This window comes from Antechinus flavipes, chromosome 2, assembly GCF_016432865.1.
Source record: "Antechinus flavipes isolate AdamAnt ecotype Samford, QLD, Australia chromosome 2, AdamAnt_v2, whole genome shotgun sequence".
NCBI classification, from domain to species: domain Eukaryota; kingdom Metazoa; phylum Chordata; class Mammalia; order Dasyuromorphia; family Dasyuridae; genus Antechinus; species Antechinus flavipes.
This window is the reverse complement of record NC_067399.1, coordinates 176,973,800-176,997,411: the sequence shown is the minus strand read 5'-3', so window position 1 is coordinate 176,997,411 and position 23,612 is coordinate 176,973,800. Positions and strand designations below refer to the sequence as shown.

The following is a 23,612-nucleotide window of genomic DNA, read 5'->3' as shown; positions in this document are numbered from 1 at the left end:
ACAGTCCTGCAAGGTATGTTACCATCATTCACATTTTACAGCTAAGGAAACGAAAACATGAATATTAAGGGTCACTCAGCCAGTGTCTGAGATTGGATTTTTAACTCGGGTTTTCTTGACTTCAGACCTATGTTACCTATGATTATCGAATTATAAAGAACTCTCTCCAAAAAGGGTATGGGGCAAAAAAATGCCACCTCACGTTAGCAAAACACCTTGTACTTTTGATTGCTCCACTGTCATTTAATTCTCATATCTTGAGAAAGAAGGAAGTAGATTGATTAGGAGTATGTTACTTCCCAAGACAAACAGCAATACATAGACTTAAGCACATAAGAAATGATGCACAATAAAGGAAAAGTGTGACCAACATAAACACTGATAAGCATGCCAATAATTTAGTGAGGTTTTTTTGTTCTTTTTAGGAATGGGCTGTGTAAACTCATAGATATGGAGAAATCTCTGAGAGGAAGATTGCATTGTTAATGGAGATTTGAACTTTATTAGCAATTTATACTCTTATAGTTGCCTTAACATTAAGAGATTAAGTAACTTGCCCAGTGTCTCATAATCAGGATATACAGAGGTAAAGATGTGTACTTGAACCCAAGGCTTCCTGATTTTGATGCTATGTCTATTACAATTAGTAATAAAAACCTCAAAATACAAAGTCCAGAAAAATACAGAGCCATATTACTTACCTTATTGTATACCTGAAAAAAGTTTATTTGCATGAAAGTATTGTCTTCTCCATTAGAACATGTGCCGTTTATAAGCAGGAATGTCTTTCTTTTTGTATGCCCAGTTCTTAGTTAATAAGTGCTCTTTCTTTCATTTCTTTAATATATTTAAATATTTCTGTTAATTACTGAGTTAATTATTTTTTCTCAATATTTTATTTTCATTATATGATTAGTTTTTAACATTTTTGTACAACTGTGAATTCCAAATTTTTTTCCCTCCTTCCATTACTCTCCCCTGCCAAAACAGCAAGCAATCTGTTTCTGCCATACTATTTTTCAGTTTTCCCAGCATTTTTTGTCAAATATTGAGTTGTTATCCCTGAGAAATCTTTGGGTTTCTCAAACAGTAGATTATTATAGTCATTACCTATTATGTCTTGTGTACCTAACCCCATTCCACTGATCCACCACTTTATTTCTTAGTCATTAACAAATGGTTTTGATGACTGCTACTTTATAATACACTTTTAAATCTGATATGGCTAGGGCATTGGCTAATCCTAAAGAATTTTAAGAACTTGGAGTAACAATTGTTTTAAGAAATGCTGGCAAAATCTTTTTCACAAGTTTGATGGATCACATATCATCTACCCCAAACTCCCTCAAAATGAAAGCCAAGGATAATCCAATATATACTCAGTAATTCAGCAAATTTCTTTGGAACTTGTCAAAATGTTTCCTGGAGTACACTATATCCATTTGCATTCATAGCAGCATATACCCTGAATTCACCAAGTTTTTATTGATTGAAAAGATACTTTTAGACTGCAAAAGAGGTACACAAAAGCCCAATTTAAAGTGTTTTAAGCATATTGCACAAAGAAGGGGTAACAAAAAGAAATGGCCTTTAAAGTGCAGTAGAAAGGACTTAGGTTATTCACAAGTTCATGATTAAAGACTAGTGGAAAGGCAGTGTAGTTTAGTGGAAGAAATATTAGAAAAATTCAGCCATTTAGTGGTTGAACAAGTCACTTAACAGTTTATCTGTAAAAATAAGTATGCTACAACTACCTAACAATACTGTTGTGAAGAAACTAGTTTTTGAAGGAATATATCTCTCCATTTATATGATCTTTATTATTTATTTATATATATGTTATGTATTCATTCTCGGCTAAAATTGTCACACTGGAAACATGAAGAACAAAACCAAAAACTGGCCCCATATCTGTGGGATATAATCTAAAAAGAATAGTAAACAGAGTCTGACAGAGTAACCAGCAAAGTAGGCATAGTCAGTGAACAAAAGCACTAACTGCTTATTAATGTGTCATGAACCATGCAAATTACTGGGAATATGAATAAAAGGAAAAAGTGCTCCTTACATTGTAATGAAGGAAAACAACACATTAAAAAGGAAATCCAAAATGTGGAGAGAGAAAAGAAGGTGGGAACATAGTAGAAAAAGGAACAGTCAAGAACATAGACTAAAGAGGAATGAATATTTCCAGGAGGAAATTGAACAAAAGAAAAAGCAGAAATTGTCTCTTCACTCAAAAAAACTTATTCTAATAGGGGAAGATTTATACATAAGGTACACACAAAATACATACAGGAGTGGATGGAAGGTAGACTCAGAAAGGACGACACACTAGCAGCTGGGGAGACCAGGAAAGGCCAAATGCTGAAGTTGGTACTTGAGGCAAGTCTTGAAGTCAGGGAAATTAAAATCATGATGAAAGAGACAGAACATTCCAAGCCTCAGAAACAAAGTACCAAGGCATAAAAATGAGTTGATAAAAGAGTGATGTTTAAGGAACAAGTAGGCTGATGCAACCAGACTATGAGTTGGTGGAAGGTCTAAAATCTAATTAGTCGGCAATGGTTTCTAGAAAGAGGCAAGAGTTAAAAAGGGCTTTAAATGCTAACCAGACTTTGTTTGATGCTGATAATAAAAGGAATCCTTGGAGCTCAGTGAGAGGGAAGGGAAAAGGTCAGACTCGCAACTGAGAAAAAAATCATTTTGGAAACTGAGTGGAAGATGGATTGTAGTGGATAGAAACTAGTTAAAAAGCTATTGTAATAGTCTTGATGAGAAGGCAGTCCGAACTAGAGTTCACATACTATTCAAAAAGGGTTTTGATGAATTTACAAGTTAAAGGAAAACGAGATTGTAACCCAAATTTTTAGGGAGGTGAAAAAAGATAGTATTCTTTGGTATCACTGTCAAGAACATCAGACTAAAGGACATTTATGTCTTTAACAAGAAAGTCTTTATATTACTTATCAATAACAATCACATAATAATATAGGAAAATCAGGGATTTTAAGGAGTAATTTACCTTTTTAATCAAGAATGGCTATCAGAATAAGCTAGTTTTGTTTCAGTCCACTCCTTTAAATGGAGGTATAGTTTAAATAACCAAAGATTCTATTCTGGGTATAACCAAGCCCAACATATTTACAGAGGATGGGATAACTTGGGCTTAGAACTCTCCATGCAAGCCCTGAGAAGAAATCTTTATAATATACTATAAGTAAATGAATTATAAATCTTATTTCTAGTTATAGTTTACCATGCCTTTTCACATTCATTTTTAAAATGAGGGAAAAGAAGTAAGAGATTCAAGGTTAAAATAAGGTTAGAACACAGGTCACTTTGGAATTCAAGTTACACACAACACTGTCTTCAATTTTTATTGGAAAAAAAAACAAAATAGTCAATTAGCAAAGGGTAGTTTTATTTTTATGCTTCAGCATCAATATCAGATAGACACTTTTGAGAGGGATCTTCATAAAAATTAACATTTCAATATTTAAATAACTTCAGTCAGGGAAAAAAAAAAACCAACCTCAAAGGAATAAGAGCTCTCTAACCATGGTATGCTACCTTCATCCTCTAATCAACAGCGTGGTGTTTCTACCTCTATTATACTTAGAATGCTTAAAAAGAAAATACTTCTCAACAAATACATCTGTTAATTCACAGATGATTTCGCAAATGTCTGTAGCAGAACTTTGACCTCAGGAGATCTTTCTCTTTAGCTATTGTCAAAAGGTATTCCTTTCCTTTTTTAAGAATGAAACTGAAATATGAAAAACTAATTAGATATTTTTCTTAACATAAAACTTTTACTTACAAAAAGCATTGTTGTTTTAGAGCCAATGGCCTGCACCCTTTATTAACCATTGCCATTTCAAAAAGAGAAATTCTCAAGAAAAGGGGACCCAAATGCCTTAGAAACTTCTTGAATAAACCCTATCCCATTTATCTTTTTTATTCTGAAATACTAAAAAAAAATATATTTTCATGTAGAGAAGACACAAAAAGAGAATTGCATGAAAATATAAATCGACACTGAAGACCACTTGCTTTTTAAAAAAGTGTAATTCCATTTTTACTTTCAAAACTATCTTTTTATTGTCTGTATCTTCTCCTGAACTTTCTTCTGTTCCCTTCTCTACAAACCCCACTCAATATAACATATAGAACAACCAACACTAAAGAAAAAGGCAAAGGGAACATCTTTTTACAAAGTACTATATTATGGAAGCTATTCCTGAGTAATCTGAACTTCATTGGGCTCTTCTGATACCACCTTGAGTTGGCAATAGGGACACCACCAAGTGAGTCTCTGAAAACCATTTGGAGGCCCAAAGCTATCCTTCATGATCTGGTGTCCAGCAGGGCACTGTTCTTTCTGGTAGATCAGATAGTGTTGTGGTTTCCCCTCCAATTTTTTCTGCAGCCAACCAACACTGAAACTCACAACATGGTCCAGCAAAGACTCAAGGTTCAAAGAAGTTAAGCAAGAACCCAAAGAGAGGGGATGGATTCTAGCCAAGTACAAAACTTCATTCTTAATGATGTTTCCTACAAATCAAGATGAAAGGAAGGGAAAAAAAATGAGGAAATATAGATATATAAGTAAACATATAAATCATAGTAATAGAAGGATAATTGGATTTGCAAATTCATCTTAACTTGTTCAATTCACCATTCAACTTTGAGTAATCCCCAGAGAGCCCACTCCTGAGAAAGATCCTTGCCTTAAAACTAGAGCACTGATTCTCTGAAGTCACTGAAAGAACAGCTAAGCAACGTATATATACATATATATGTTAATAGTGAGCTGGCCATATGAGATTATAACACTTAACACAGAGAAAGGCAATGTGGCCTAGTAGAGAAGGCCAACCTCAAAATCCATCTGAATACAAGTCTTTGTACCTCTCAGTGTCCCCAGGTACCTTTTCTAATATTTAAGTTGCAGTTAGAGGAATTTTTTCAGTGGTCTTATGATAACATAGAATCTCAAACAAAACAAGTTAGCATATTAGGGGACAAAGAATCACATTAAAAAAATATAACATTGGAGAGGAAGTTTTTCAGGTTTCATGGTATACAATCCTAAAACAAGTTAGCAATAATAGGGGACTAAGAATGAGATTTTTAAAAATAACATTGGCTGTAGCTGCAACATCAATTTCCTCTTATTAGCAGCATAATGATCAGCTCTGAGCACAGGCTATCAGAGCATAGCAAATCATACTATGTTCCCAAAGCACTCTTCTTCCCTTCATTCCCATGAGAACCTCTTCCTCTTATGCAGTGGTTTTATGCCTTGTTCTAGAGCACTGTTTTTTTTTTTTTTTTTGGTAATACTTTTATGCATTAAAAAATATTAGTGAGGATGTGTAAAGGGTCACAGTCAGTGGGAGAACTCTGAGTGAGGTATAAACCCCTTCAGCCCAGAGAGAACCTGCTGACAATGTCTGGTTCAGCTCCCCATCTCCCCTGAGGGCTCTCGGCCTTCCTGAGAAGTCAGGGGATGGTGAAAACCTGTGTTGTGATTGAAGCAGAGTTGATGCCAAGTGGCAAACTATGTACAATAGCAAGTTGTTTATATGGTCCCATGTAAGCAGTGTTGTTTTTGTTACATTATAAAAAGAGAAAAGCTCTTAAAATAAATGAACTCCATTTTCCCACCATCCTCAGGAGTCCTGCTTTATCACTTTTCTACTAGGAAGGTATATTTTAAATCACTCCAGTGTGGGGGCTCTAGAAAGCAATGGCACATTTTGTTACCCCAACTTGGGAGCCTAGAAAGCAGGACTCACTATTTTTTATCACCCCAATTTGGGGGCTCTAGAAAGCAGGACACAATGATGTATCCATAGGCTTCAGCAAACTGTCAAAAGGGGAAATGACATAAACAAAGTTAAACATTTTAAAACATACAAATCCCCTTCTGGTCAGTCATACCCAGGCCTGAAAAGTATCTTTGATCCAGAAGAGTATAACAGACAGGGTTAGCCTGTTTCAAAGCTTCCAAGGCTTGTCTTCGATCAAACTGCTCAGATAGGATATCTGAAGTTGGTTTGACCACTGGTCCCAAGCACCAGTACATCTGACAATTGTAAAATGCCAGGAAACCTTTTTCAAAGTGTAGAACCAACCTAAAAGAAAAACGAGAGAGTTTACAGCACAGTACAAGGCAGACCATCAATAGAGCTGAGCTAAAAACAGCAACAGTTATCAGGCACATACTACATACAAAAGATTCTGGGGGAGGTATACAACAATGAAACAAAAAACAACGGGCAGAAAAAACAAAATAAGTTAAAACATTAAAAACAAACAGGAGAAACCAAAAATTGAGAGAGGGACAAAAAGTGCAATTTTGTTACTTAAAAACTATATGTAACAATCAGAATATTTAGCATGCAATCTTTGTTATTTTTTTGTATACTGAAATGTTCCTGCTTCTTGATGTCTTAATCTAAACAAAGATTAAAAATTAAAACAGGCAGAGGAATACAGCAGAAAGAAGCCTGCCTTTGGAAGTGCTAGCCATAGTAGCATTTAAAGGCTTCCTTAATACCGAGATCCTGCTAGCTATCACCCCTGAGAAATCTAGTTTATGGTATCTGCCTTGCTATGCCAGTGTTCTTTCTATCTGACCAAATTCTAGATTCAGCTCTAGTCAAAAACTAGACTTCAAATGATGCTGGGAAACCTTTCTATTCTTCCATTCCTAAAGACACTATGAGGAGTAAGAATCATAGCTCCTCATTTCAAACTGCTCAGAAAAAAGTGCTAATGACAAGCACTTTTTTGGGGGGGAAATATCATTAGGCATTCATAAGGACCCTCACATTTTCCATTAATTTCTTACTGAGTTATTAAAGTCATATAGAAATGTTATAGTTATATATTTATAGAAAAAGAAACAAATTTTTTATTTAATTTTATAAATGGGGGAAAAACACAGCTCTTAAAGAAACAGGGAAAACAATGACTTTACTTATCAGATTACCTAATATGACAAAAGGAAAACAATAAATGTTGGAGGGGATGTGGGAAAAATGAGACATTATTTCATTATTGATGGAATTATGAAATGATTCAACCATTATGGAGAACAATTTAGAACTATGCCCAAAGAACCATCAAATTACATGCCCTTTGGTCCATCAACATATCACTGCTAAGTCTATCTCCCAAAAAGATTCAAAAAAAAGAAAGGACTTATCTGTACAAAAATATTTAAAACAACTTTTTATAGTGACAAAGAATTGGAATTTAAAGGGATGCCCATAAATTGGGGAATGGCTGAACAAGTTTGTGGCACATGATTGTAACAGAATACTGTTGTGCTAGGCTAGTTTCAGAAAAATCTGGAAGACTTATATGAACTAATACAAAGGGAAATGAGCAGAACTAGGAGTACACTGTATAGAGTAACAGCAATTGTATGATGATTAACTATGAATGAATTATCTATTCTCAGCAATATAATAAGCCAAGATTTCCAAAAGATTCATGATGAAAAAATGCTATTGATAGCATATGAATGTAGATTGAAGCATACCATTTTTCACTCTGAGTATCTTTTTTCTGGGCCCCCCATTTGGGTATGACTTTCATAACATGACTAATATGGGTAATATGTTTTGCATGATTACACATATATAACCTATATCAAATTGCTTACCCTAGTGAGAGGAGGGGGGCTATTTGGAATTCAAAAACGTTTTTAGTGAACATTTAAAATTGTCTTTTACATGTAATTTGGGGAAAATAAAATATTAAAAAAAGAAAAAAAGAAACAGTGACTTTTCCAAAAATTTTATAATACATCTAGGTTAGCAACTGGATTTGAATTCTTGCTGTACTAATTAGCCTATATAAACATGCTGCCTCTCTCTGTAAAAGGAAATAAAAGATATGTACATTTTTCAAAAGCTAGACACTCACACATCTCATCCTTTCTTAGTTTTGAGAACAATTTGACCAAACTAATACCTGGGTGAGGGATCCTTCCAGTCTCCCCTCTTGTTGGCTTTTGTAGCTCTGGATAATTCATTTGCCCGAACACTACCAAACAAACCAAAATGGAAGCAAAGCCAAGGCTCGGAATTTTGGGGAGTATTCAGCCACCAAGGCTCATTAACAGAATTCTTTACTTTTTCCCCAAGCTCAAATGCTTTAATATCTGAAGATGAACTAGGGACTTCTTGTCCACCTAGCCTTGAGGTAGATTCAAATTTATGATCACTTGTCTTCTTTGGGAGGTTCACTGCCTTTTGGAGATGCTCTGGCAACTGCAAACTGTTAGGAGGCTCCAGGTCTTTACCTAGGCCAAAGTTAAGATATAAATTCTTCCCATGGACCTAGAAGGAAGAACAGACATAACTTGCAACATTCTAGAGAAAATGTGTCTGGGGAGTACATGCTGATGAAAGACTTGTTCTCAAATCTTGTGGCACCCTCTGTCCAGCACTCTTGCTCTGATTTCCTGTAACAGATACTGCTTTTTCTGCTTATTTGGGAGCAGTATCGCCTTCTGTTACTACAATGAAGTATTATTTATTTCTTGCATTATTAGGTCAAATAGCTATAGCAAATTTCTAGTCTCAAAACGAGGACTTCCCTTTTTTCCCCCAGGTCCTTCATTTGGCCACCCACATTCTAAGTGCTGCTCAGCAGAAGAGCGTGGTGAGAATACTATGTGCCCTTTCTCTAACAATTCTACGCCGAAACCAAAGTAGTTATATTGGTAGAAATAGGGACAAAGATAGACTGCACCCAAAATAAAATCAATATAGTGGTAAATTTAGTTTTTATTAAAACCTTAATATGAAAGAGAAAAGTGATACTCTATACTTAGAATAGTAAAACTGTTCCTTCCTAGGCTCCCCTAACTAGGTCCTCTGGGAATTATTTCTATTTTTTTTTTTTTTACTTTGTATATTTACTAAACAGTTAAATTAAATGAAGATTAATTTTAAGAGAAGGGATGATCTTTCACCCTGCCCAGGAGCTTTCTGCTGAAGGTTCAATCAATACTGGCTAAATGATCAAGAGGTACAAATCAAACATACTTTAGCAATACAATAGAGAGGGTCATCCCAGAAGCCTAACAAATTAATCTGTCTACTTGCACTTGATATATATAGGTTTTTAAGAAGGACTGAGTAACAGTATAAAGGTGACTCTGGGTTCTTGAAAGTGGTGATAAATTGGAAAGCTTTTGAATATAGGTCTATGTCTTAAAATTTAAGGAGAAGCCCAACAAGGTTTGAAGAGATTCACTCCCAATATTAGCCAGAGGATGATCAAATTTTTAACAACAGCAAAATTAAGACTAGGGTCTAGATAGGTTGCAATATGCAATGATGAACTAAGTTCAGCACCTACAGAAATAGAAGCACAAATTTATTAAAACATGAAAAAATTCAGTTTTCTAAGCCCTCTCCCATTTTCAGAGAACTTGTAAAGGCTATATGGCGAATGATGAACTAGCTGTTCTCTCAGTTTCCACTGATGGAAAAGGGGGGACAGAAGTATAATTTACAATATCAGGATTTTAAGACTTTATGCCTTAAAGAAAATTAACATCATGAAAGGCTGCAATTCATGAATCATCAAAGAAGAGCAAATCTGGCAACACCTTCTCCAAAGTTGAAGTAGACAAGGAGAAGAGGTGAGGATATAGGACTGGAAAAAAAAAAAAAAAAACACCATTTAGAATAAAGAGGAGAAAGTAGATAGTTGAGGCTAGAAAAATATTTCAGAAGGAAAATGAGAGGAGTAAAGAGGAGCCACTTGGGAAGATGGGAGGTAGAAACAAGGCATATACTTTAAATTTTGCTGAACAGTTTCCCATTCCTTGCTTATTAGTTTTTGTTACAAGAGATAGCACTTAATATGTTCCAAGTACTACACTAAAGAGATAACAGTTCAAAACTTTAAAGTTTACATTATCAGTGAGACTTTATATCTCCTCAACTAACAATAAAGCAGACACAGATGGAGTTGTAGAGAAACAATACATGCACTAATAGCAAATTTTTCTCCAAAAGAATTCTAGCAGTCTAGTAGTAAGTTAAAAGAACTAAATGAAAAAAGTTATTTTGAGTCAAAAATCCTATTACGGGGATATTATTTAAAAAACAATACAAAGAGGTACCTGTTCAAAGTATTTCTAGCAGCATTATTTTCTTTACTGCATTTAGTATGTCACTGGTGCAGGTAACTCTTCTATAATGCTACTTGCAAGCCATCTACAAAATCTCTGCATTATTTCCTGTCTAAATCATTCCATAAATTCTCTATAGAGGATTTACTAATGCAATTAAAGGTTTTTATGGTTAACCACACATTCAAGTCAGCTTATTCCCACCTCAGGTTCTTCAATTAATCTTCATATGACTTCCCTTCTCCCAATCTTGCCATGCAGAGTCTTTATACTTGATAACGTTTCTAATTTTTTAATATTATTAAAACATATTGTAGGGAGTCAAGATGGTGGAGTGAAGGGAAAAACTCGCTAAAGATCTCCCCTAAACCCTTGCAGATACCTTTAAATAATGACACTATACAAATTTTGGAGAATAAGAACCCACAAAAACCTAGTGGACAATTTTCAAGCCAAAGACTGCTTGGAAGACTGCACTAGGGTGGGTCTAGCACAGCCTAAACCTCAGCAAGTCAGGGGCAGACTTTGAGGCCTCTGAATAAGTAGCAGTAGTGGCAATTTTAAAACCTCTAAGTCCAGAGACAACAAGGACAATCTGGAAGGTCTATAGGAAAGGTCTGTTCCACTAGAGTGTGTGGAGAGCCCCAGCAAATCAGGAACAGGCTTTGGGAGCCACTGCATTTAACAGTGGCAGCAACAACAGCAGCAGCAAAGCTGTGGCAGTAGCTTCTGGAGATCTCAGCCTACAGAAGGTGGAAGTGAAGGCTGAATGGCTGGCATGTCAAAGGGAGATTGCAGGGGCCTCCTTGCAGGCATTGAGGCAGGACTCTGTTGTTTTTTCTATATTCAGATCTGGGTAACAGTGCTGGCTCATAGTATAGGTTCCTAGAAGGATCTTTGAAAACAGCTGAACAAAACCCCTGAAGCTTGGAACACTGCACCTTCTATACTAGAAATAGATCCCTACTTTAATAAAGAGTTAAAAGACAAATAACAGACTGGGAAAACGAACAAACAACAGAAAAAGATTCTGACCACAGAAAGATACTATGATGACAAAGAAGATTAAAACATAACACTCAGAAAAAGATAACAAAGTCAAAATTCTTACATCTAAAGCCTCCAAGAAAAATAAGAACTGGTCTCAAGCCCTGGAAGAACTCAAAAGGAATTTTGGAAAAAAAAAACATGAAAGGTGGGGAAGAAAGGACATAATAGGGGAAACAATGGTCAGAAGTGAAATACTTTTAAGAAAGGACAGAGTGAGTAGAGAAAAAGAATAGAATGATCTGGGAAGGGGGAATACAATTAGCAACAGTAATTATGAAAAGAATTTTGAAACAAGTTTCTCTGATGAAGGTTTCATTTCTCAAAAGTATAGGGAACTGAGTCAAATTTATTTTTTAAAAAAAAGTCATTCCCCCTCCCCAACTGATAAAAAAAAAAAAAAAATCAAAAGATATGAACTATGCCTAAAGGGCATCAAAAAGTATCACTACTAGATGGCAAGAAACTGGAAACTGAATAGATACCCATCAACTGGAGAATGGATAAATAAGTTATAGTATATGAATGTAATGGAACACTATTATTCAATAAGCAATTATTAGTAGGATGATTTCAGAGAAGTCTGGAGAGAGTTATATGAACTGATGCTAAATGAAGTGAGTAGAACTAGGACACCATTGTATACAGCAACAGCAAGATTATACAATGATCAATTCTGATAACGTGGCTTTTCAATTTTGAGGTGATTCATGCCAGTTCCAATAATCTAATAATAATCCAATAAACAAGAGTCATCTACAACCAAAGAGGGGACTGCTTGAATCACAACACAGCATTTTCACTTTTTAAATTATTGTTTGCTTGCACTTTGTTTTCTTCTTCAATCTGATTTTTCTTGTGCATCATATAATTGTGGAAATATGTATAGAAAAATTGTACATGTTTAACATATATAGTAGATTACTTGCCATCTAGGGAAGGGAAAAAATTTTGGAATAAGGTTTTGCAAGGGTCAGTATTGAAAATTATCTATGCATATGGTTTGAAAATAAAAAGCTTTAATCAAAAAAAAAAAAAAATACCACTACAAGGCATGTATACCAAAAGAGATTTTTTTTTTTTTTTAAGGACCTCTATGTACAAAAATATTTATAGTACTTTTTTTCTCAGGGTAAAGAATTGGAAATTGAGAGGATGCCCATCAATTGGGGAATGACTGAATATACTGTGATTATATGATTATGATGGAATATTATTGTTCTATAAGAAGTGACAATCAAGCAGCACTCAGAAAAACCTGGAAAATCTTCCACCAGCTTAAGCAAAGTGAACAAAAGTGACAGCAATGTTAATGGAATGATTACTTGTGAATGACTCTACTATTCTCAGCACTACAATGATCCAAGACTACTCTAAAGGACTTTTGATGAAAAATGTATCTACACCCAGAGAAAAAACTGATTGTGACTGAATACATACTGAAGTATGCTTTAAAAAAACCAAAACAAAAAACAAAAAAAAGACAACTTTTTTTTTCCTTGAAGAGAAATGTTTTCTTGCACATGACTTTTTATGGAAATGTTTTGCAAAACTTCATGTATGCCTTCTTTATAAGGGTAGGGAGCAAAAGAAAGAGAGAGAATCTAGAACTCAAAGTTTTAAAAACAAATGTAAAGGCCTTATATAGGAAGTGGCATTAGAGGATATCTAAAGGAAAATAAGGATTGAGATCAAGATAAGTAAGAGGAAAAGCAAAAGAAAGCCATAACAAGAAAACTCAGAGAAAAAGATAGTGGTTATTGATGTCAAATGCTGCAGAAGTCAAGAAAACATAAGTGTATAAACTACTTAAGCATGATATCCTGATGAGCTTTTGACCTCGAGTTATAAACAGGATATTTTATACATACATATATATATATATATATATATATATATATATATATTTTATAAATGGCATAGCCAGGTGAAATAGGCAATAAAAATCTAGATTTAAAAGAAACATGAAATTTTTTTTTTTTTTTGGCTGAGGCAATTGAGATTAAGTGACTTGCCCAAGATCACACAGCTAGATGTGTTAAGTGTCTGAGGTCACATTTGAACTCAGGTCCTCCTGACTTCAGGGCTGGTGCTCTATCCATTGTGCCACCTAGCTGCCCCCTACATGAAATACTTTTACAGCTATCTTTTCCCAAATGGATTGAGAGCATGAGAATAGAGGTGGTAACTAAGAGGATCATACCCTAGGAATTCTATGGTAGAAAATATGGTTAAGGGATGTGTTTTGTTTTGTTGTTGTATCCCTAGCAAAGTGCCCAATAAATAATGGGCACATACTTGTTGAAACAGAGTAGCCTTCAAAGTTAAAAACAGTTTGGCAGACAAGCTGACAGTATGTGGTGTCAGAATAAAATCAAACATTTGTCCTATAAACCCACCTTACCTGTGAATCCTGAAGCCGAAGCATTTCTAGCATGTTGGGGTCCATCTTCTTACTATTGCCCCCTACCTTGACCACCAACTGCCCTACAAATGGAGCCACCAACTGGTGGAACTTCCTCAGAGATGGCCCTTCTGGCATTCCTGCCAACAGAAAAAGGAAAAAAAAAAAAAAAAAAGGCAGAGACCACCAGTCAGTGATGGTCAATTTTCTATTGTCAGAAAAGTACGAACTCCCACTGGTGGCAGAGCTGACACAAGATACTAGATCTTGCTAGTCCAGTGCTTTCTTCTATAATGCACTTAGACAGGACTCAACATATCTCTAGATTCTGTCAGGGTAAAGAGCTTAGTAAGATCCAAAATAATAAAAACACTCTGTTCTCATTAGAGCTTACAATCTTACCTAGGGGTTACGTAATATAAAAAAAAATACATAACCTAAAAGCATTAGAGAACTAAACACTAAAATACCATGTAAAATGAGAAAGGGATGATACAAAACAGGTAGATCACGGAATCAATAATACATTTTGAGTTAGTCTATTCAGGTTAGGATGGAGATTAAAGGTTGAAGCATTAGCAAGGACATTCCAGGAATAAGGTAAGGACATGGTAAAGTACAAAATGCATTCATGGACAAGATAATAATCAAGTTGAGCTCGAGTTTATATACATGATGGGGTTTATCAAAAAAAGGTGCCTATGTAGAATCCCCACTATTTTATGATTCAATAAAAATCAACTACAAGATTTTCAGCTAAGAGAAACCCAATTTAATCCAACAATTATTTAAAAAAAAACACTAGAAAATTATTTTTAAAAAACACTAGAAAAAAATTAATGATATAAAACTATTGTCCTCAATACCAATGGAAAGGACCCATAAGCACAAAAGTATTTAAAGCAGCACCTTTTGTTGTAGTGAAAAATACTATATTAACTGGGAACAAAGTGAGTACACATCAAATAGGGAAAAGCAAGCAAATGTGGCCTAGGAATGTAAAGGAACATTATATACTGTAAGAAATAAAGATTTTTCTCCTCAGGCAACTGGGCTTAAGTGACTTGTGAAGGGTCACAGAGAATCTTAGAAGATTAAGTGATTGACTGGATTTGAACTAGGGTCCTCTTAACTTCAATGAGAGTGCTCTATCCACTGAACCATCTAGCTGCCCCATAATTATAAATTTCAAAGAAGCCTATGAGTGCTTTTGTCAATTGGTACAGAGTGAAGTAATAGAATCAGGAAAATAATTTCTACAAAGGAAACCAACTTTGAAAGACTTAAGAACCCTGGTTGATGCAATGAACAAGCATAACTTCAGAGACTGATGATTAATCAGAAAGGACTAGGTTACAAAGGAGAGCTTTTAAAACATATATGGTAAGCTAGTGCACAAAAATTCCAAAGAATCCAGATGGTAGGATAAGGACTTATTTCACAAAAATTGTTAAGAAAATTGGACATCAATTTGGCAGAAATTAGATTTAGAGCAACAAAGTACACAATACACCAAGCTAAAGTCCAGATATAAAAGGTTACATCACAAATAAATTAGAAGAGCAAGGAAGCTAAACCAATGATAGGTTAAAAAGAGTGATGAAGTAGAAACCCCAATAGTAGTATTTTCTTTTTCTTTTTCTTTTCTTTCTTTTTTTTGCTGAGGCAATTGGGGTTCAGTGACTTGCCCAGGGTCATACAGGCAGGAAGTGTTAAGTGTCTGAACCAGATAGGATGAAGAAGAGAAAGAAAATTATATACCAATCTCCCTAATGAATATTGATGCAAAAATCTTAAATAAAACATTAGCAACAAGATTACAGAAAATCATCCCCAGGATAATACACCATGGCCAAGTAGGATTTAGACCAAGAATGCAGAGCAGGTTCAATATTTAGGAAAACTATTAGCAGAATTGGCTATAACAATAACCAAATTAACAAAAACCATATGATCATCTCAATAGATGCAAAAAAAAAAAGCATTTGATAAGATCCAACATCCATTCCTATTAAAAACACTAGAGAGTATAGAAATAAATGAACTTTTCCTTAGCATAGTAACATTTATTTAAAACCATCAGTAAGCATCATATGTAATGGGGATAAACTGGAATCATTCCTAGTAAGATCAGGAGTGAAACAAGGTTGCCCACTTTCACCATTACTATTCAATATTGTATTAGAAATGCTAGCTTTGGCAATAAGAGATGAAAAAGAGATTAAAGGAATTAGAGAAGGTAATGAGGAAACCAAATTATCACTCTTTGAAGATGATATGATAGTATACTTAAAAAACCCCAGAGAGCTAAAAAGCTATTAGAAATAATCCACAACTTCAGCAAAGTTGCAGGATACAAAATAAATCCACATAAATCATCAGCATTTTTATACATCACTAACAAAATCCAACAGCAAGCGATACAAAGAGAAATTCCATTCAAAATAAATGTAGATAGTATAAAATATTTGGGAATCTATCTGCCAAGGAAAAGTCAGGAACTATATGAGCAAAACTACAAAACACTTTCCATACAAATAAGGTCAGATCTAAACAATTGGAAAATATCAAGTGCTCTTGGACAGGTCAAGCGAATATAATAACAATGATAATACTACCTAAACTAATCTATTTATTTAGTGCTATACCAATAAAATGCCCAAGAAACTATTTTACTGACCTAGAAAAAATAACAACAAAATTCACCTGGAAGAACAAAAAGTCAAGAATTTCAAGGGAATTAATTTAAAAAAAAAAAAAATCAAATGAAGGTGGCCTAGCTGTACTAGATCTAAAACTATAAAGCAGCAGTCATCAAAACCATTTGGTATAAGAAATAGACTAGTCAATCAGTGAAATAGGTTAGGATCACAGGAAAAAATAATCAATAACTATAGCAATCCAGTGTTTGACAAATCCAAAGACCCCAACTTTTGGGATAAGAATTCACTATTTGACAAAAATTGCTAGGAAAATTGGAAACTAGTACAGCAAAAACTAGGCATTGACCTACATTTAACACCATAGATAAGGTAAAAACGGATTCATGATCTAGGCATAAAGAATGATATAAGCAAATTAGAAGAACAAAGGATAGTTTACCTCTCAATTTGAACTCAGGTCCTCCTGACTTCAGGGCTGGTGCTCTAACCATTACACTACCTAGCTGCCCCTCAAAAGTAGTATTTTCAAAAAAACCCTCAAGCCTCCTGGCTTTGGGAATGATAGTCACCTCAGGAATGTAGGTACTGAGAGTAATACAGCACAACCTTGGAAAATGTGTGTGAAAGAAAGGGAGTTGGAACTGATATCTTTATTCTTCTAAGTTATTCTTCAAGGATATCAGAGTTGTCCTTTAAAACTCTGGGCTGTTCTCTTGCATGTAGATCCAAACAATGAATACTCCCTTAGCTTAAAAAAGGGAGCCACTGTTAGCCCCCATTACCAAACTTTCCAAATGTGAACCCCAATGCCATGACATCATTTACCCTATTCTGTTCTTTGTTCTGTACCCCCAAATTCCTACAAATTTACCTGCTTGTTTCTTGCTCTTTGCTATCTTCCTCTCTTGGAATTTAGCCCTTTAATTGGTATTACATTTACAATAAATAGCTCCTTCTGGACTTGAATATTATCTAAGCCTCCAAATTTTAGAGTAATATCTGGTCACTGGATCAGAATACCAATATTCTGGATTTCCCTTGAACTCTAAGAGGAAACAAAAGAAATAGGGACACCAACTGAGCGGCTGTCAAAATAGTCGAGAAATAGTAAAAGACTGAACAGCTGTTCAATTAGAAAGAGGATTCCTTGAAAGACTTACATGAATTGAGCCTGAGTGAAGTTAGAAGAACCAGGAAAACATAATAAACAACAGCAGCAACACTGCAATAATCAATTTTGACAGACTTAACTCTTTTCAGCAATACAATAATCCAAGACAATTCCAAAAAGATTTATGATGAAAAAACACATCTAGAGAAAGAACTATGGAGTCTGAATGTAGATCAAAGCATGTTATTTTCACTTTTTTGGTTTTGTTTTTTTCTTTCTTGTGGTTTTACCCTTGTGTTCTAATGCTTCTTTCACAACATGAGTAATGTGGAAATATATTTAATATGATTACACATATATAATATATATCAGATTATTTGCTCTTTTGGAGAGAAGGGAGAAAAAATAGAAATCAAATCTTAAAAACAAATGTTGAAAACTGGGGAAAAAAGGATGTTAAAACAAAGTAGATGAAAGGGAAAAAGAAAGAAGGGGCCTGAAGGATTATGGAAATAGAATCCACAAAATTTGACAATGTCGGGGGAAGAGGGAGAAAAAGTCAGAGATTACACAAATATTATGATTAAGACAGTGAGTGATACACAACATGAGCTGGGAAGTTTGAGGAGATGCTGTATTTAGAGGAAGACAAGTTCTATTTTAGATATACCGAATTGAAATATCTGTGAGATATACAGAAATAGAATTTCCAAGAAAAAGTGAGGGGATGATATATGAGAGAAGAGAACTGGGCCTAGATTAGAGAGCAGTAAATAATGATAATAGAAAAAAGGAAAAGACAAACAGACAGGTGGAGAGCTAGGAGAGAACAATGTCAGAATCAGAAGAAGAAAATACCTAAGACAAAGCTGTAATCAATCATTGAAAATTATAAAGAGGTTAAGGACAAAAAGCATCAGATTTAGCCGTTCAAGGATTATCAGTAATCTTGAGCAGTAGGCAATTGGTGGGGTGGGAAATCAGATTGGAAAGGTTTGAGAAGGAAGCAAATGAAGAGCCTAAATGTATAGGCATAAGTTTGACTGTAAAAGAGACAAACAACTTGGAACAAAAGTTTAGGAGTACCATCAGGATAAAATTATTTTTTTTTTTTTTTAAAGAATGAGCTAAAGTTGAACGTATTTGCATAAAAGAAGATAGAAAAGAGCCAAATTATAGAAAGAAATTGAAGAGTGGGAATGATCAATAAGACAAAAAGCATATAAATGAAGGTATGTTGGCTTTGGCAATAAAAAACCAAGGTAAAGAACGATCTAATCCTCAGAGATAGAGGATAGAGAAATTTTAAGAAATAGGAGGAGAAAGGGAGTTCATAGCAAAAGGTCTCTATGTTATTTATCTTTTGGAGCAGGAATCAAGAATATGTTAGAACTGTTGGCAACAAAATGCTATAAAATTATGTATACCTGTTTATGGAAGTCACTTGCTAGTGGCTGATGGGGTTCTAATTCTGATCAGCAGACTAGATGTCTTCATGTGAGAGGATAATAACAATATAAGGAGACCAAGAGGCAATTATATTCTCTGACTTCTCTCCTCTTTCCCGTTGCCTCCAATTTATTTCGTTCTCAATTCACAAGCAACATCTGAGTCAGTAAAGGCCGATTTGCAATTCCTTCAAATGTGTTATGATGTACAGCTGGGGGAAACTGAACTGCCCCTTAATGGGGCAGTCCCCTTTAACAGACTTTAATAGATTTTCTGGGCTTCACACTAAGGTATGGTCCTCAACATATACCCTTTGATCCAGCAGTGTCACTATTAGGTCTGTATCCCAAAGAGATCATAAAGGAGGGGAAAGGACCCACATGTGCAAAAATGTTTATAGCAGCTTTTTTTTGTTGTTGTTGTTTTTTGGCAAATTGGAAATTGAGTGGATGCCCATTAATTGGGAAGTGGCTGAATAATTTATAGTATATGAATGTAATGGAATATTATTGTTCTATAAGAAATGATGAGCAGGCCGATTTCAAAAAAGCCTGGAAATATTTATATGAATTGATGCTAAGTGAAGTGAGTAGAACCAAGGGAACATTGCACACAGTAACAAGATTATATGATGAACTACTGTGATGGACTTGGTTCTTTTCAACAATGAAGTGATTCAAGGCAATTCCAATAGAATTGTGATGGAAAGAGCCATCCAAATTCGGAGAGAGAACTCCATTGTTAATCCATAATTAACTCCATTGTTATGGAGACTGAATGTAGATCAAAGCACAGTATTTTTACCTTTTAAAATTGTGGTTATTGTTTGAGTGTTCATTCCTCCCCCACTTTGGATCTAATTTTTTTTGGGCAGCATGATGAATATGGAAATACGTTTATTAGAATTACACATATTTAATCTATATTAGGCTGTTTGCTGCTAGAGGAGGGAAAGGGGAGAAAAGAGGGAGAAAAATCTGAAATACAAGGTTTTGCAAAAGTGAATGTTGAAAACTATCTATGCATGTATTTGTCCAAATTTTTTTTAAAAAGCTATTAATATGTAACAACAACAACAAAAAAAAGACCATGGATAAAACATTGAAAGCTTGAGGAGAGAAATGTTTTAGAATAGCTATTAAGCTGAATGGGCTAAAAAAAAATCAATGAATAACAAATTTTGCTAAGGAGCTACAAAGAACACCCCTCCCATCCCCTCACCCCCCGCCCAAAATTGGATAATATGAATTCATAGTAATCCCAGTCAATATAGTAGTAGGATTTTGATCAATCAACATTTATTAAACACATACCATGTGACAGACACTGTACCAAACTCCAGAAATACAAAGAGGCAAAATAGTCCCTTGTTCTCAAAGAGCTTATCTAATGAGGAGACAATATGCAAGCAAATACATATAAATTGTTATGTAATAAATTGGAAATAATTAATAGGGAAGACACTAAAACTACAAGGGTTTGTGGAAAACTTCCTGTAGCCGGTGGGGTTTTAGCTGGGACTTAGAAGAAGCCAGAAAGAAACCAAAGCAGCGAAGAACCAGATAGCAAAAAGTTCCTGGAACCAAGAAATGAAGTGTCTTGTTCATGGAACAACCAGGATAGCAGTATCACTGGATCAGAGTATGTGAAAGAAGACTGGAAAGGGGGTAGGAAAATTATAAGGAGCTTTGAATGCCAACAGAGCATTTTTATTTTCAGCTGGCAGACCCACCAGAAGGCTGTGACAATACTCTAGGAATCAAGTGATTGAGGTTCTCACTAGAATGGAGGTACTAAAGGAGAGGACATATTGGAGAGATGTTGGCAGAGATGAAAGCAACAAGGCTTCGGTAACAAATTAGATGAGGGATGGAAAGAGAATAAGAATGAGGAGTCAATTTCATGTCTCTGAGGGACTAGGATAATTTGCCTTTTATATTAAGATGGAAGAGAGGAGCTGGAGAGGTTTTAGAGAGAAATATGAGCTCTGTTTAGAACATATGAAGTCTACTGGACATTCAATTCAAGATGAAAGGCAGGTGGAGATGTAAGACTAGAGGTATAGCAGAGAGTTTGGTATATCTGAGAATAATCAGCATAGAGATGGTAATTAAATCCAAGGAAGCTGAGGAGATCATAAGGTGAATTAATGTATTAGTAAAGAAGGTCCAGAACAGAAACCTGAAGGACACCTATGCTTAAAGTCTGGATCCGGAAGGGAATCTCACAAAGGAGGCAGAAGAAAGATCACAGAATAAAAGAATGCTGGAATTCGAAGGGACCTAAGTAATCATATGTTATTTTAAAGGAAGAGAATGAAGGCTCAAGAATATATGCTGCTTGATTCCCATGCTAAGGTGATGAAATTCATAAGAAAAGTTAAAAATTTTACCGAGATGAAAAATCTCACGGAAGATAGGTACATCACAATAAGTGTATACTTTACTGCCCTCTTTCCTTCTCTGTACAAAACCCTGTGTACGAATGTATCCAGAATAGTCAAGGCTATTGTTGGTCTGCTTAGGGTAAAGCCCTCAAGGATATATACCATCAAATAGGCTCGGATTGCTTCTACATCCCTCAGCCTCAGAAGGCAGTATCTACTATTCCCCAGGCTGTGTTCCCAAAACTGAACAGGAAATTAATGTCCACAACAGGGTCATACAACTTGGCCTGGAACTTTAGGGATCATTTGGCTTTCTAAATTATCCCTATTTCAATAATTCAATTCAATAAACATTTATTAAACACTTTCCATATATTGTGCCAAATGAGGGATGATATTAAAAAAAAAAAAAGGCAAAAAACAGTTCCAATCCTCAAGAAGCTTACAATTGAAAGGCGACAGCAAGCAAACGACACATACATCCAAAATAATCAACTCAAACAAAGCAAACTACTAGCGAATAGCAGCCCTGGGGAGTTAAGCCTATTAATGGGGATGGGGTGAAAAGAGGCTCTACTGACCCTTATAGAAGTCCACTTGAAATCCTAGAGAGGCAGCTGGCGGGTCCAGGGTTCCAGAACTTGCAAAACTGAGGTGGAACTGGACCTGAGAGGTTCCAGTAACCAGTAAGAGGTTGCTGAAAATAAAAAGGGGGCGTTCAGAGGGCCTTCTTCCCAAGGAAGTGGCTGGACCCCATGCTCAGTCCACCTCCAGTCCCTCACCACCCCTCCCCCATCCCCAGGAAGCTGGAACCCTCTCGAAGATTTGCCCGGAACACAGTCTCCACTTTCGGCTAACAGGGATGGGAAGAGTCCTTAAGGGAAGGAAACAGGAGAGTGTGACAAGAACCCGAGTGTGGCCCAACTCAGCCCGGGCTCTCGACCCTGGCACAAGGACAGTAGAAATGACGGAAAGAGGAGATTCAACCTCTTTGGAAACAGCTACGTGAGAAGGTCCCACTCTAGCCACCTTCAGCCAGCTTCGTTTGACTCCCAGCTTCAAATAGGAAGCTCCCGCGGGATGAAGTCATCCAATCACAGGGGAGGACGGCGTAACGAAGGGTTCCATCATTGGAGAAGAGAATAAGGGGGTGGAGCTAAGAGGAAGGAGAAGGTTTTGGAAAGAGGACGCGGAGATGGGGGGGAGGAGGGAGGAAGGAGGAGAAGGGAGGGAGGAAGGAAGGAGGGAGGAGGGAGGAAGAGGGAAATAGAGAAGAGAGAAGAAAGAAGTGGCGTTACAGAGATACAGTGGAGATCTGGGAAGGGGGTGCGGGACGTTTAGCAAAGTCCCCTTATCTCTCAGAGTTTGCCAAGGATCTCCCAGTCATCCTTTAAATCCTCTCGGCCTCTTACTCATCTAATGATCTTTTAAGCTTTGGCGGGGAGCCTCCCGGAGAGGGGAAGTTTAGGCACTTCAGGGACCTTCGATTCTTCTCGGGGCTATCTCATTAAGTAAAGAGAATCGTTTTCCTTTCCCCAGCCTAAATTTTCTCTTTTTTTTTCTTTTTACTATTCTCAGTTCTGCCTTGTGGATCCTGAACAAGCTTAAAACCTCTTCCATTTTCTAGTGCTTGAAGAGAATCCAGTACACAAGAATTCATCTTTTCTGAAGGCTTAAGCATCCCTGATTTCTTCCGCTAATCCTGCGTAGACCGGCTTGCCCTCTGCGCCGGATGTTTTACTGCCTCTCACCTTACACCGGGTTAACTTGTATCTGACCGTCAAATGTGGCACTATGGAAAGGAACACGGTATTCTAGATGTTATCTGACCCGCTGCAGGGGACTGGACTGGTTAGAGCACCGAGCAAGACATTTCATCTCCGACCTCAGTTTTCTCCTTTGGAAATTGGACAGTGGAGCGATCTAGTCAGAGGATCTGAGTTTGCTTCCCACTTCTGAGACTTATTATATCATGTTAGACAAACTACTTAACCCCTCTGGGATTCATTCCTCCTTTTGTAAAACTGTGAGATTAGATAACGTGGATATCTAAATAGCTCCACTAGATCTATGATCCTATGGTCTCCAAAGTCCTTTTCAGATCTGATATTCTGTAAATCTATAGATTTACATAGATCCTATAAATCTATAGGTTTTATAAATCTAGGACAAAAAGAAAGGATGCCTTCTCATAGAGCTTAGGCCCTATCAATGAACAAGAATTTGTTAAACCCTACTATCTGCACGCAATTTGTTGGGGGGGGGGGGGAAGAGGGCGGGAGTCCCCTAATGCCTTAAGAGTAAATTAAATAAACTGTCACCTGCCAAACATTTTGCTTTCTATCAGGGAGACATTCAGGAAAATGCAAATACACAAAAAAAAA

At 35.9% G+C, this 23,612-nt stretch overlaps 1 protein-coding gene across 2 annotated transcripts; it reads right to left on the bottom strand.

Annotated features, from left to right (window-relative positions):
- Positions 1–3,403: 3,403 nt before the first annotated feature.
- On the bottom strand, positions 3,404–22,282 carry NEIL2 (nei like DNA glycosylase 2). Of its 2 annotated transcripts, XM_051975972.1 has the most exons (6): positions 22,216–22,282; positions 21,810–21,925; positions 13,620–13,759; positions 7,993–8,360; positions 5,950–6,143; positions 3,404–4,557 (listed from the first exon to the last, which is right to left on the bottom strand). In XM_051975972.1, the coding sequence occupies exons 3-6, from the start codon at positions 13,755–13,757 to the stop codon at positions 4,238–4,240; spliced, it is 1,020 nt and encodes a 339-aa protein (XP_051831932.1). In that variant the 5' UTR covers positions 13,758–13,759; positions 21,810–21,925; positions 22,216–22,282; the 3' UTR covers positions 3,404–4,237. The 2 variants fall into 2 exon arrangements, with proteins under 2 accessions (XP_051831932.1, XP_051831931.1); XM_051975971.1 differs by having other exon boundaries at positions 21,810–22,269.
- Between the last annotated feature and the right edge of the window lie 1,330 nt (positions 22,283–23,612).

What these genes read in the sequence shown, in the direction of transcription:
- NEIL2 (XM_051975972.1), bottom strand. Translation starts at nt 13,757, where the DNA reads ATGCCAGAAGGGCCATCTCTGAGGAAGTTCCACCAGTTGGTGGCTCCA. An exon ending in TTCGGCTTCAGGATTCACAG is followed by an intron (nt 8,361 to 13,619) that starts GTAAGGTGGGTT and finishes TCTTCCTTCTAG; the next exon opens with GTCCATGGGAAGAATTTATA. An exon ending in AAGATACTTTTCAGGCCTGG is followed by an intron (nt 4,558 to 5,949) that starts GTATGACTGACC and finishes CTTGATTTGTAG; the next exon opens with GAAACATCATTAAGAATGAA.